Consider the following 15074-nt stretch of genomic DNA (forward strand, 5'->3'; position numbering starts at 1 on the left):
TCCTTCGTTTCAAATCGTCAATCTCTCTCACCCCTGAATTTCTCAGCCTAAAAATTACATCCAACCCAGAAGTCAGGTGACCTGAATTCATTTCCAGGCTTTGGTAGGCAAGTCATTAAATGTTGCCTCTGCCTCACGTCCTCAAACTATAAAATGGGCCTATACTCACCATGCCTTCATGCAGAATGCTGTAACAATAAATGAAATCTTTAAAAGTGCCACTCAGACTCAACTAATATCTTTTGAGGTTTTTACCCTGAGCTAGACACTCTATTACATTTTTTTTAATTTTTTCCCCATTTAATCTTCACAATAACTCAATTAGGTAGACATTACTAGCTATATTCTAAGATGAAAAACGGAGGGTCAGGAAAGTTTATTGACTCTTCTCAGATAGCACAATTAGCCATCAACAAACCTAGGGCTCAAATTCTAATCTAGTGCTCTTTCTGTTTTATTATTTCTACTTTTATCTTTGTATATTCAAGATGCCCTTACAGTAATAAGATTTTCCAATAAAATGAAACTTTTGGCAACTACCAATAAACTGCATTATAGAAAGCAAAGGGGACTGCAAAGGTCTTTTGCAAATGAGTCTGAAGCAGGTTCTTGAGCACTTACAGCCTAAGGTCAAGTTGCTGTGACACTGAACTTTCTGGGAAGACAAAAATATATACATATGAATATAATTTGGAAAGGAGGAAACTCTAGACTCTTTTCTGAGAGAAACAAGGAGTGTATTAACTTAGGACTGAGGAGGAATAGAGATATATAAGAAGTAAATACTTGGCTGACAATAGAAGAATCGGAAATGAGAACACCTAAATTACTGAGATAGACGCACATTCTGAGATAGTATCTATCAGGTGAGCAAGTTCACTGCCTACTAAAAATTGCACAGACCAAGATCCCTCAGAACATACTTATAGCTGTTCTGTCACTAAGGAGCCAACATTTGATCTGTTCTTTCCAAAACAGGTTTTAAAAAATTCAAAAGGAAAAAAGACAAGAGCCCTGTAAACAACATCTTCTGCAGCTCCTGTAAACATTGCAGCTACAGCAACTATCAGACAGCTGGTTGCAAAGGCTGAGCAGAGTTTCAGTCTGACGAGAAAAGTCTCCAGGGTGGTGGCTGCAGAAAGGGGGAGCAGCTACTCTCTCTGTTGCTGCGTTGTCATGACCTGAAGAGGGGAAACTACAGCTGACCCACCTGTTTGAACGGAAAACAACATGGTGAGTGCATTCCCTCAGTGGGTATTTATGTCTGTCCTGTACTATGCCCAGGGAAGGCTTGTGGCCAAAGAAGGAAGTGAGACAACTAGGGTCCTAATTCTCTGAGGGCCCCCCAGCTGCTTTTCAACTTTCTAGGAGAAAAAAGTTCTGTCTGTGGGAGACTAGTCGATGGGAGGTAGAGGTCCTATCTAAGGTGGCCCAAAGTCTTAATTAATGATTAATAAAACCCAAATTGGAGTCACCAGAGAATTGCAGTGCCACAATCTCTCATCCAAGATTCAAAAACCCAAAAAGCTCTGAAAATAAAAAGTTCCTTTTTTGTAACTCTTTGACAAGCAAAACCTGACCTGACTTCTTCTGTTGACAAAACCTGGTCTGGATTTATGGGAGCGTGTTACAGGGTGCTGCCCCAAGCTCCTAGGGAGATTATGAAATATTTAGTATATGCACCGTAGTATCTTTTCAGAATCTGAAAAATGTTATGAATTCCTAGCTCCAAGTATTTTGGTAATGGATATGGACCTCTATTCCATGTCCTTATGCATTCTTTTCTTTCTGCTTTTGTTCTAAATACTGATTAATCCGTCTCTTCCACAGTATAATTCAACTAATCTACAGTATCTTAATAAACACCTATATGTTCACAGAAAATGCTCAACTTGCCGGACCAGGTATGTTAACTTGCAGGGTCAACCACAAAACTTTGGAAGACCCAAACTGGGCAGGCTGAGCTTAGCACACCAAGAAAATAGCAACCCTGGCAGGGAGCTGGCAAATTAGATATATAGATAGCACCTAGGAGAGCCTCACAGGGGAATCACCTAAGAAGTTTTAAAAAATACTGCTTTAAAACTGATCCACTTCACTGACACTAACAACCTAACCTCCAGCAACTACCACATTTAAAATTTTAATTTGTCAGTCTCCTCCAGTGAGGTCGAGACAGCCCCGGTGAGATTGGGACAGCCCCAGTGAGATTGAAACGACCCCGGTGAGGCTGGGACGGGCCCCCGGTGAGGCCGAAATGGCCCCAGTGAAGTCGGAATGGCCCTGGGGAGGTTGAGACGGCCCCGGTGAGGTAGGGATAGCCCCGGTGAGGTAGGGATGACCCCAGTGAGGTCGGGACGGCCCCAGTGAGGTCAGGACGGTCCTGGTGAGGTCAAGACGGCCCTGGTGAGGTGGGGACGACTCCAGTGAGGTTGGGACAGATAATGGGAAACAGTATAGACTGATGAACAGGGGTAGATACAGAGGCAGAGCAGCATTGAACAGACTGTCAAACTACAGTGGGAAGCCTGGGGAGGGTTTGGGATGGGGGCGGGGGGTTAAGAGATCAACCGAAGGACTTATACGCATGCATATAAGAATACCAAAGGACACAAGACACTAGGGGGTAGGGGAGGCCAGGGGAATGTAAAGGGGGGGGGAGGGAAGGAGACATATGTAATACTCTTTGTAATAGTTCAAGAAATAAAAACTATTTAAAAAAATAAAATAAAATTTTAATTTGTCAATCTCACACTTTAAATTTTTAATTGAAACCCTAGTGAGCTTTAGAAATTCAGCACCAGGGGTCCCTGCACAATTCCAAATTCTCAAAATTTTTGTAGGTGAAAAGCATACCTAAAACAAACAGAAAAGATAATAATGTGTGCTATCCAGTCTCTCTTCTAGTTCTCTCTTGCTGGAATTATTGTATTTCAAACACACTATAAAAGTATGGGCACCTGACAATCACTTCTTCTGAGTGAGAGTCGATGGATAAACTCAGACATCTGCCAGAAGACATGTATCAAGAGCTCCTCAAGCTCACGGATAGGGCCTCTGGATCACAAAGTGCTCTGCTGTTTTTTAGGGATCTCATAGTGAAATATTTTCTTGTCCTACATGCCAAGCTACTTTGCTCTAAATTTTACACTCTTCAATAGAATGTGAATTACAGATATCCATATTCAAAGAACTACAACTTTTAAACTGTGCTCCAAATGTTATATCTAGTCTCCCATGTGTATTTAGGAAGCAATGAAAAGGGTTGTCTGCTTGGAATTTTAGAGATTTAGAGTAGATCAGGAATAATGTCTGACCCAAACCACTGCTGTTTAAATGCAAGTCTTTTTTTTTTTTGCATTTCTTTTTTTTTTAAAGTTTTATTGCTTAAAGTATTACAAAGGGTATTACATATGTCCTTTTTTTCCCCCCCGCCCTTGACAATCCCCCGTCCTCCCCTAACCCCCAGTGTCTTATGTCCATTGGTTATAAATGCAAGTCTTTAGACAAGTCCTTTGCTTTACCATACTTTTCATCTTCTGAACTATATTCTCAGTTATAGGATGAGAACAAGAATTATTCTTGCTCTACTGTGCACGAATAGCTCGCTGCTGCTTGCCTCAGCTGGCCACCGGCACACCACCACTGGTAGCTCTCCGCTGCTCGTAGTTCACTGCCCCGCCCTCCTGTAGCTCTCCACCACTAAACAGTTGCTATTTCTTGACAAACGAAAAAAGAAGAAAAGATATAACTGCCTGTATTTATGAAAGAAGCAAATAGCATGAAAGGGGGTGGGGAGGAGAAAGGCTGCCAAAGAGGCTGACTCGGTGCAGTCTTTCCATGCCTTCTGCCTTCCGGAACAGGGTTCTAAGCAGCCAACCTGGCTGGGGTTTAAAGTGGAACCTACAACTAGGATATGAAGCAAAAAGATAAGAGCTGAGTCCCTGAGAACTTTGTAGAAGTGCCATATTTACTCTGGACTGGCTACCTCTGGACTACTTTCACATGGAAGAATCAATACTTGTGATTTTATTGTTGTTTTTTTGTCATATGGTTACATTCAGCTCTATTATAAACCTAACTAACTGAGACTGGCAGAAGGAAAAAATAAATCAATCACAGGATCCATTACTCAGGCCCTTGCTACTTAAAGTGTGGTTCCTGGAAGAGCAGCCTGGGCAGGACTTGAGGCTTGTTAGTAATGCCGAGGCGCAGGCGCCTCCCAGATCTACTGATTCCAAATCCCCATTTTAACAAGATCCCCAGGTGAATTGGATACACAGTTTGAGAAGTTTGAGTAGCACTGACTTAGATTAAATGCCCTTTGAGAAACTAGACTAAATAGCATGGATTTGAATAACTTGCTGGGCAGTATTCTTATTACCTAGAATTATATCCTGGAAAAAAAAAGACCCTGAGAAATATGACCTGATTTTGAGATCAGATGTCAAAACATACTTTTTCAAATAACAACTTTAGTTTCAAAATGCACTAAAGAAAAACAAACGTAAGTGTTAGGACTATAGGACAATATAATCCTTAACAGCCATTTGTAAACTTCCCACCACAGGAAAACAAAGACCAGGAAAAACTTGCTGGGCTTCAGGAATCAGACCATATAAGGAATTAAAACTGTCCTGAAGACTCTTGATCGCACATCCGAATTCCATCCACGTTCTCAGCCCACCAAGTCAGCCCCCTGACTACTGAGGACAAGCGCCTCCTGCCTATGACTATATATAAGGATGAACCTCCGTCATGGACCCAGTGCCCCTTGGCTTGGTGCTGTGCAGCCCTTCCCTTTGGGTATCCCATCCCCCATCACTTTCCCTAAATAAATTCAATTTTTCTTAAATCACTATCTGAGATGGCTATTTAGCCTGCCCACATACCACCATGTTAACCTTTCAGTAAGTTTATAAAAAGTAAAAACAAACAAACAAAACCTCAATTTGGGCATTTTAAAGATATAATTCATAATTAAGTAGGGTGGCCCTGACTGGTTTGGCTAGGTGGATAGAGCGTCGGCCTGCGGACTCAAGGGTCCCAGGTTAGATTCCGGTCAAGGGCATGTACCTTGGTTGCAGGCACATCCCCAGTAGGGGGTGTGCAGGAGGCAGCTGATAGATGTTTCTCTCTCATCGATGTTTCTAACTCTCTATCCTTCTCCCTTCCTCTCTGTAAAAAATCAATAAAATATATTAAAAATAATAATAATAATAATTAAGTAGGGTGCTTTACACATAATGATAAAACTTTCAGAATCTAAAAACAATAACCCTTTTGGCCACTTATTACACCAAAGCCTTCTTATTCTTATTTTTAAGTTACTAACGACTAGTTCCCTGATAAGTTTGATTATATCCCAACTGCTCAACTGAAATTTTGTTTACCTGTGCAGCATTCAAAAGTGAAAATAATATTTCCAATATATAATTTCAGTCAGGAAAATTTCTCCTCCACCCCCCAAAGGGACTCCCAGTCAGTAATTGAAATTCTTTAAACACACAAGAAGTTTTGAATCATTTAATTTTAATTAATTTTCAAATAGTTTTTCTACAGCAGTCTTTTAGATATAATTTACATACAACAAAATACCCAGATCTTCATTTTACTACCAGATGAGTTTAACAATGATATTCACCCATGTAACCACCATCAAAGCATAGGGGGTCCCATCATCCCAGAAAGTTCCCTCGAGTTGCTCTGCAGTCATTCCCCATCTCCACCTGCCACACAGAGGCAGCCACTTCTACAGCAGATCTCCTTCTTATGTGACCAGAAAATGGAGCCAAAAATGATTTTTGCAGTTTAAAGCTGATAAAATAGCACAGAGAACCATAAAGTTCCATGTTGCCTGTATGTGCCCTTAATATGTCTTAATCCTCTTTCAAAAGCTTATCTACTGTGTGATAGAAAGGCATGCAAAAGACCTTGAGTTTTGTTCACTTGTGTTGATACAATTTACTAAAACATTGGCTACACTTCAGTAGATTCTTGATCTATTTCCTTTAAGTAGGTTTAAACAGGTTTTAAATGGGTTTTAAACAGGTTTCTTCTTATGGGAGACACTGATTTCAAGTAGTGCCTCCTGCCCTCTAATTTCTGATATCAAAGAGAACTAGAAAGTAGAATGATTTGCAGTTGAAAATACAATTTACTTTTTTTAAAAAAACTTTTTTTAATGCCAGGTTATTATTTTGAGTTGAAGTGTAGAGTTAATAAGCTAAACATTGTTCCTTCTATCCTAATCCAACCCATTCAATTAAATATTTGTTCACAGAGAGGCCTGTGAGCATTATCCTCCTTCTTAGAATCAATTTACTACATCAATTTTTCAATAGTTCGCTTTTCCCAATTTTAGGAGATAGCCAATAATCATTTACATAGTCCTTACCAGAAAATTATGAGAAAGGCACTTTTAGGTTTTGGTACACTGAAAATGTAAGATACCACCAATATTAACAGTTTTACTTACAAACCCAAGCAACCAGTCCTGAAGTGTCATATCAAAACAAAATGTATGCGACCATGCACAGTGCAATTCCCGGTACTCTTAACCAACTCATCCATATCCTGGAGACTCATTTTGTCTCTAATTATAACCAGTGGTGCCCCAGCATTTGAGGGTCAGAGCTCTGTCCTGGGGTGCATCGCTGCATACTTGGGTGCCAGCTCCTTGATCAGATTTACGTAGTCAGCTTTCTCCGCGCAGGCCCTGCATTCTTCTCCCCAGCTGTACAGGATCTGTTTCAGCTCTGCCACTCGCATCTTCCACAGGTCCACTGATGCTAAGTCTAATTTCTTTTCTAAATGACAAAAAGGAAAAATGCAAATTTTTAAAAAACAACAACTCTGAAACGTTTAGAAAAGCAAATGGTGTTACTTAATCTGGGTGCTGGCAACTTTATGATCCAAAGTGGAGAACAGTTCCAATTTCTATGGAAATCAAGAACCTAAGGAAAGTGTATACAGTGGGGCCTTGACTTATGAGTGTCCCGACTAACGAGTTTTTTGAGATACCAGCTATCTCTATCTAGGCTGAGTTTTTGCATTGAGTTGACAGAGTAATTTGAGTTAACAAGTTCCTTAACAAGCTCCTTAACGAGCTCGGTCTCGGGACAAATTAAACTTGTAAGTCAAGGCCCCACTGTATAAAGAGCGCTATTGGGATAAGTTGTTCTATCAGACTTTCTCTCCATGGAATTATACTTGCTTCAAAACAGAGGCTTCAAAAGTGTAGCTTTGCAATACCTGCTACTGCCCCATGCCTTCTCAAGATCAACAATTCTAAAATAACAGCAGCACATTCTAATTGCCACTCCTAAGGTAAAAGAAGAGAACCAATAAAAAGGGATGCCTTTGGGACAAACTGTGTGTGTCCAGCTGAAATCCATAGGTCATAAATAACTAGAAAGTTATGGCTCACTTTCTATGTAAAGCAGGGGTCCTCAAACTACGGCCCACGGGCCACATGCAAATACAAATATTGTATTTGTTCCCATTTCGTTTATTTACTTCAAAATAAGATATGTGCAGTGTGCATAGGAATTTGTTCATAGTTGTTTTTTTTTTAAATTATAGCCCGGCCCTCCCATGGTCTGAGGGACAGTGAACTGGCCCCTGTTTAAAAAGTTTGAGGACCCCTGATGTAAAGACTAGTGGCGTGGTGCATGGAATTCATGCAGAGGGGCGGGGGTTGGGAGGTTCCCTCAGCCCAGCCTGCACCCTCTCCAATCGGGGACCCCTTGGATGATGGCCGACCACAATCTGGGATCACTGGCTCCTAACCACTCACCTGCCTGCCTGCCTGCCTGATAGTCCCCAATTGCCTCTGCCTGCCTGCTCACTCCTAACTTCCCTCTCCTCCCAGCCTGATCTCACCCCCCAGTGGCCCTCCCCTGCTGGCTTGATTGCCCCTAACTGCTTCTGCTTGACTCATCACCCCTAACTGCCCTCCCCTGCTGGCCTGATCTCGCCCCCAACTGTCCTCCCCTGCTATCCTGATCACCCCTAGCTGCCTCGAGCCCCCACCTTAGTTTCTGTCTTCGAAGTTCACCCAGATTAGACTCTGATTGATCGGTTTCTATGCCAGTCAGCATCAAAAGCTCCGCCTCCTAGGCAGCCATTGGCTCCTGGCACTTCACCCAGATTTGATTCTGATTGGTCAGTTTCTATGCCAGTCAGCATCTCTGGGCCTATCTCTGGGCCTGATAAAAGAGGCAAGGGCTGATCAACAGCTGCCACAGAGGCTGTGGATCAGACCCTGCCTCTCTCTCTGCAGGCCTCTCTATGGGCCTGATCCGCAGCTCCCTTGGCAGTCAGTGCTGGGTCGCTGCACCACACCGGCTGCAGACACTGACTTCTAGTGTTCGGTTGAGCCTTGGTTGTTGCAATGTTATGGACCCTGGCTCTTTATATATAGATAGATAGATATAGGTATGTCTTCAGTAAAACAGGCATACATTTACAAAGCACTATCAAGTCTTTAAATACAAATATAAAGAAATCCAAACACATGAATATATTTAGGAGCATTTTTATTGATCCTTATTTGTTTTTGCTTAACCTCGCCTGATCTCCCACCCCTACTGGAATTACTAATTTATCACAGCATTCACTTACACTCCTTTGGGGGATACCTACTTCTCTAATGGTGGTGCCTCAGTGCCAGCCAATCTGGCTTCTAACATTCTTGCCAATAACATTTGTCACCAACATCTAACTCCTTTAGCAAGACTACCATTTCCCTATTTACAGATTGTCTGAAGAGAATGTTAAGACTCAACTACTTCTCTATTGTCAAGCCCCAAAACAGAAAAATAAATTAAGCTTATCTATAATATACTTATGATTATAATTTCCCTATCAGAAAGGAGTAATTTTCCTTAAATTTACACAATGTTTAAAGTCAATTATATCTCAATAAATCTGGAAAAAAATAATAAAAGTTGGATTTTAAAGACTTTTTTATTTGGAGGGTCAGATACAGATGAAAGGGTCAGCCACCCTTAAATTTTTATAGTGATCCCCATCCTTTTAAGATACAGAACAAGCAAAAATATTCTTTCAGGTCAAAAACCAAATGACACCTTCCTAATTGAAAACATATTCAACTCTGCACTCACCTTGATCATAATTTCATGGATGACTTGAAGAATGCCTTTATAAGTAGAAGCATTTATACCCTAAATTATTAATATCCCACAGCTCAAAGGCCCCTGTTCAATCTCAGTTTTCTTGCCAACAATAAGTAGGGGGAAAAAAATAAGGACTAGTGGTCTATTCAAGATAAATGGTTGAAGGAGAAACATACTTTCTTTCAAGTGTCAGTAGTTTCCTTGAGCTTTTCTAAAGAACTTGGAATCTGGTATTAATTTTAAAAATGGGAAACCACTATGACACCCCAAAACTACAAGAAAAAGGTTGATACTCATTTCTTAATAATATATGATTAATTTTTCTATTATTCAAGGAACCTAGTAACATCTCTGGCACATAATAGAAGATATTCAAAATAAAGTTGTTGAATTAAAGAATCAGCATAGGTTTGTCCCTTTCAAGACTACTGTTTATACGGACTCCGTGATTCCTGCCTCTACTTCATTACTTGAAAGCCAATAAAAAAGGATGCCGTCCCATAATCACTATCCTGCAATTTAGGGCCTGCCCTTGGCAAATTGAGAGACCTGGGATTTTTGGTACCTTCCAACCTTAAACCTATTTAAAGCCAGCTATGTAGTTATGGTACATAGGCATATTACACAGCTATGTTAGAAAATAATTCAGATCTGGGTGCTAATTAGATAGTTTACAATACTACACTGGTATGTAACATAAAACAATGACTTGAACAAAAGAAACAGGTCTCTACTGGTGGAATTTCAGGTATTAAGGCTAGGCTAAGGGAGGAATCCCCCAGCATTTATCATACCTACTCAATCTACCCAAAAAGGCTGGCCCAGATAGAAAGTTTCAGTATAGGAATAGATTTATCTATGTGAACTGTAGAAGGCCAATGATAATGATTTAAATAAGACATCTTTCTTTCCTCACCGTTTATTTTAGGCACCCTCAATAAGGACATTTCATCAGCAAAACCTGATTTGAAGTGAATAACCTATTTCCCAAAATGTAAAGCTGGCAGAATAATAGGCAAATCTAAGGGAAACGATACACACACATTTAAAACTTCAAAGTCTTTACATCACCTTTGAATATTTAAATAGATGCAACTTTCCTTAATAGGTTACCAAGAGCTAAATTACCATGAGTAGTTATTCCCTCAATATTTTGAATTTTTCCTTGACATACACAGTTGACACTGCCTTGGTGATATAAGAGCTTAAACTTTCCTATTTGGAATGACACTGATTTACCTACACTGATTATGCCAGTATTTATTTCTCTTACTCCCCAAAAAAGATCAAGAGACATTAAGTATCATTCAGCAGCCTAACAACATAATGACAGATGAAGAATTTCTTTCCTTCTAACACTGACTTTTTAGAAAAAATAGCCTGTTTTGAGAATTGGCAATACTTCACACATCCTAGGGGAAAAAAGACTTGACTCCATTATACCATATTTTAGCTCACAGATCTGACTGTCCATCTTCTTGAGCTTCTCACAAATCTTCATTGCAGGCATGTGCACACTCATTGGACGAGTGACTTCACTTAGGATCTTTGTGGCTGCATCTTTTGTTGCTCCTAGATAATAGCACTGATGGAGAATGAAGAGAATTTAGTGGCACAAAGCAAGTGATATGGTTTTGAAAAGTAAGAAAGAGGTTAACCTAGTTTTCATGGGCCCACTATTAAATTTCAAGCCCTGCTAAGACACCAGAAAACAAATGACCGCATTGCCATGATCATCCTAATTAGAAGTGCCCAACAGTTCACATGATGCTCCAAGGCTTGCTGAGTGTTTTCCTTGTGCCAGGTGCTGCTCTCAGGGCTTTACAGGTATTGACTTATTTAATTATCACAACAATCCTGTGAAGTAAGTACTATTATTATCCCCATTTTATACCCAAGCCAACTGAAGTTCACGCAGCTAGCAAGTTGAATAGATTAATTTTTTTAAGATCTAGCATTTTGGCTCTACAGTCAGTGCACTTTTTCATGTTATACTGCCTTTCAAGCTACCCAACTTAAGCATTTCACATTTAAAAATATAAAACTTAGTGGTACAAATAAATGCTGAGAGTTTTAAATGTGTCAGAGGTGAGCTGTCAGCAATGCAACTTTAACTGGAAATTTAAAATGACAATTTTAGGCAAAAGGAATTGCCCTAAGATTGTTTTTAGTGATGTAAACCAGTTTATTTAAAAAGTCATTTGTGTATACCCAGGAAACACTATGCGAACACCAGTACAGGAAAATTTCATTGGTTATATATAAATAATAATATAAAATATTTGGAAAGGTTGAACTCATTGTCTCGGTAAGAAGTAGAAAGTCTATCCATTCTTAACTCAGGACAGTGAATTCTCAATTAGACACTCAATTGTATAATTTTTATTAAGAAAATATGGGCTTGGTTGTCTGTGGTTTATTCCAAAAGCAAAATAAAATCAGATGTATTCTAGATGAAAATTCATATGACTGCATTTCACTGAATGATCAATTTCTGCTTGCTCTCTACAGTGAACATGCCTGAGGCTAGCATCTAAGCAGGAGGACATCAAGTCCAAGATAAGAAGTGAAAGTATCAGCTTTCCCTCAAGTACAAGGTGAAAATTTACCATACCAGGCGGTTTTCTTTTCCTTTAACGCCCAAGCAAAAGCTGACCAATTCTTTTTCTATGGTGTCCAGAGAAAAGTTAATTCCTCTGGCTATCAAGGAATTGTAGAATCGGTTCAAGAATTCTTCACATACTAGAAAGAACAAAGAAATTATGTATTTATATACAAAATAAACACTACCACAGCTATGTCCTACTCACCAAATAAAAATGTAAGTATGATTTAATGCATTGTGACAATGAATTAACATTTTAGGAAGAATGATTTGGGCCTGTAGCCATTAGCTTAGGATTGGGCTTTGAGTAATATAAGTTTATAGAATCAATCAATCCATCTTCAGAACCAAATTCCACCTGAAATTAGAATATCCCTACAAATTTTGGCTGACCCTAAAAGAAAATACAGCTTTTTATAGGATATAATGCTTTGGGCATCTTAGTTTTAGAGATGGGGGTTACATCCAATATTACTTTGTATTAGTTTCAGGTGTATAGCATAGTGGTTAGATAATCATATACTTTAGCAGTGGTCCCCCTGGAATCATACATAGTTATTACAATATTATTAACTAGATTTCCTATGCTATGTTTTATATCCCCATGACTATTTTTAACCACCAACTTGCACTTCTTAATCCCTTCACCTTTTCACCCAGGGCCTCAACCCTCTCCCCGCTGGAAGCCACTAGTCTGTTCTCTGTATCTATGAGTCTGTTGCTATTTTGTTTGTTCATTTATTTTCTCTTTAAATTCAACATATAAGTGAAATCATATGGTATTTGTCTTTTTCTAACTTATTTAATTTAGCATAATACCCTCTAAATCCATCCATGCTATTGCAAATAGGAAGATATCATCCATTTTTATGGCCAAATATTATTCCATTTTATATATGTACTACCACTTTTTTATTCACTCATCTATTGAAGGGCACTTGGGTTGGTTCCATATCTTGGCTATTATAAATAATGCTGCAATAAACATAAGGGGGCATATATTCTTTCAAATTAGTGTTTTTTTATTTCTTTGGATATATATACCTAGAAGTGGAATCACTGGATCCATTTTTAATCTTTTGAGGAAACTCCATACTGTTTTCCATAGTGGCTGTACAAATCTGCATTCTCACCAACAGCATAAGAGTTACCTTTTCTCCATATCCTCACCAACACTTATTGTTTGTTGATTTATTGATGATAGCCATTCTGACAGGTGTAAGGTGATATCTCATTGTGGGATATTTAGCATTTCTCTGCTTAGTAATGTTGAGCATCTTTGCATACGTCTATTAGCCATCTCTATGTTCTCTTTGGAGAAGTGTCTCTACAGGTCCTCTGCCATTTTTTGATTGGGTTATTTGCTTTTCTGGTGTTGAGTTGTATGAGTTCTTTCTGAATATTGAATATTAACCCCTTTGCAGATGTATAATTGGTAAATTTTTTCTCCTTTCAGTAGGTTGTCTTTTCCTTTTGTTGATGATTTCTTTGACTGTGCAAAACTTTTTAGTTTGATGTAGTCCCATTTGCTTATTTTTTCATTTGTTTCCCTTGCCTGAGGATATATAAAAAAAATATTGCTAAGAGAGATGTCAGAGATTTTACTGCCTATGTTTTCTTCTAGGAGTTTTATGCTTTTGAGTTTTTACATTTAAGTCTTTAACCCATTTTTACTTTACTCTTGTATATGGTGTAAGAAGGTGATCTAGTTTCATTTATTTGCACATATCTGTCCAATTTTCCCAATAACACTATTGAAGAAACCGTTTTTATCCCATTGTATGTTCTTGACTCCTTTGTCAAATAGTAGTTGATCGAACAGGCATGGATTTATTTCTGGGCTCTCTTTTCTGTTCCATTGATCTGTATGTCTGTTTTTTGCCAATACCATGCTGCTTTGACTACTGTGACCTTGTAGTATAGTTTGATATCAGGTAGTGTGATTCTTCCAACTTTGTTCTTCTTTCTCAAGACTTCTGTAGTTATTTGGGGTCTTTGTGACTCCATATAAATTTTTGGACTATTTGTTCTAGTTCTGTAAAATATGTCATGGGTATTTTGATAGGAATTGCGTTGAACCTATAGATTGCTTTAGGTAGCATGGACATTTAACAATGTTAATTCTTCCTGTCCATGAGCACTGTGTCTGCTTCCATTTATTTGTATCCTCTTCAATTCCTTTCCTCAATGTCTTATAATTCTCCAAGTATGGTTTTTTTACTTTCTTGGATAAATGTATTTCTAGGTATTTATTTCTTTTGATGAAATTATAAATGGGATTTTCTTAGTCTCCCTTTCTGATAATTCATTATTGGCGAATAAAAATGCAACTGATTTCTAAATATTTATTTTTGTATCTACTACTTTACTGAATTCATTTATCAGTTTTAGTAGTTTTTTGGTGGAATCTTGAGAAGAAATGCTTTTAGTTTTTACCCATTGAATATGATGTTAGCTGTGGGTTTGTCATTTATGTTTGTCATAATGTCATTTATGTTAATATATGTTCCCTCTATTCCCACTTTGCTGAAAGTTGTTTGTTTTTATAAATGGGTACTAGATTTTTGTCAAAAGCTTCTTCTGCATCTGTTGATATCATTATAAGATTTTTACCCTTCATTTTATTTATATTATGTATCACATTAATTGATTTGCTGATGTTGTAACAACCCTGCATCCACAAAATAATCCCCAGTTGATAGGTTTTTTTGCTAATATTTTGTTGAGGATTTTTACTTCTATGTTCATCAAGAATATTGACCTACAATTTTCTTGCTTTGTAGTGTCTTTATCTGGTTTTAGAATTAAGATAATGTTGGCTTCATAAAATGAATTTGGGAGTTTTCTCTCTACTTGAATTGTTTAGAATAGTTTGAGAAGGGCAGGTGTTACTTCATCTTTGAGTATTTGGTAAAATTCACCTGTGAAGCCATTTGGTCCAGCCCTTCTGTTTGTTGGGAGTTTTTGATTACTGCTACAATTTTATTAGTTGCAATCAGTCTGTTCAGACCTTTGTTTTCTTCTTTAGTTTTGAAATGTTATATGTTTTTAGGAATTTGTCTATTTCTTCCAGATTGTCCAATTTGTTAGTATATAGTTATTCACAATATTTTCTTATAATCCTTTGTATTTCTGTGGTGTCAGTTGTTACTTCCCTGCTTTTGCCGGGGTCCAACCCCAGCAGGTACAGGGGTCCCCAAAGGTGTGGACAGAGTCGGCGAAGAAGGAATGACACGGAGACAGCGTTCAGTTGATCAGCAGGCTAGCCAGGATTTCTAGCCAGGATCTCCAGCCAAGTTCTGGTCTGGATCTCCAGCGAAGTTCTGTTT

General features: G+C 38.6%; 1 protein-coding gene across 1 annotated transcript in view; it reads right to left on the minus strand.

Moving 5' to 3' along the window:
* Positions 1-6169: 6169 nt before the first annotated feature.
* The window catches only part of CDNF (cerebral dopamine neurotrophic factor), a 17804-nt gene continuing 8899 nt past the window's right edge, over positions 6170-15074 (minus strand). Inside the window, exons 2-4 of the mRNA XM_006765312.2 lie at positions 11755-11882; positions 10584-10725; positions 6170-6809 (exon numbers count right to left, since the gene is read on the minus strand). Coding sequence (XP_006765375.1) covers positions 6631-6809; positions 10584-10725; positions 11755-11882 — 449 coding nt within the window. The 3' untranslated portion in view covers positions 6170-6630. The remainder of the gene's footprint in view (positions 6810-10583; positions 10726-11754; positions 11883-15074) is intronic.

This window comes from Myotis davidii, unplaced genomic scaffold (genome assembly GCF_000327345.1).
Source record: "Myotis davidii unplaced genomic scaffold, ASM32734v1 scaffold1380, whole genome shotgun sequence".
Lineage (NCBI taxonomy): Eukaryota > Metazoa > Chordata > Mammalia > Chiroptera > Vespertilionidae > Myotis > Myotis davidii.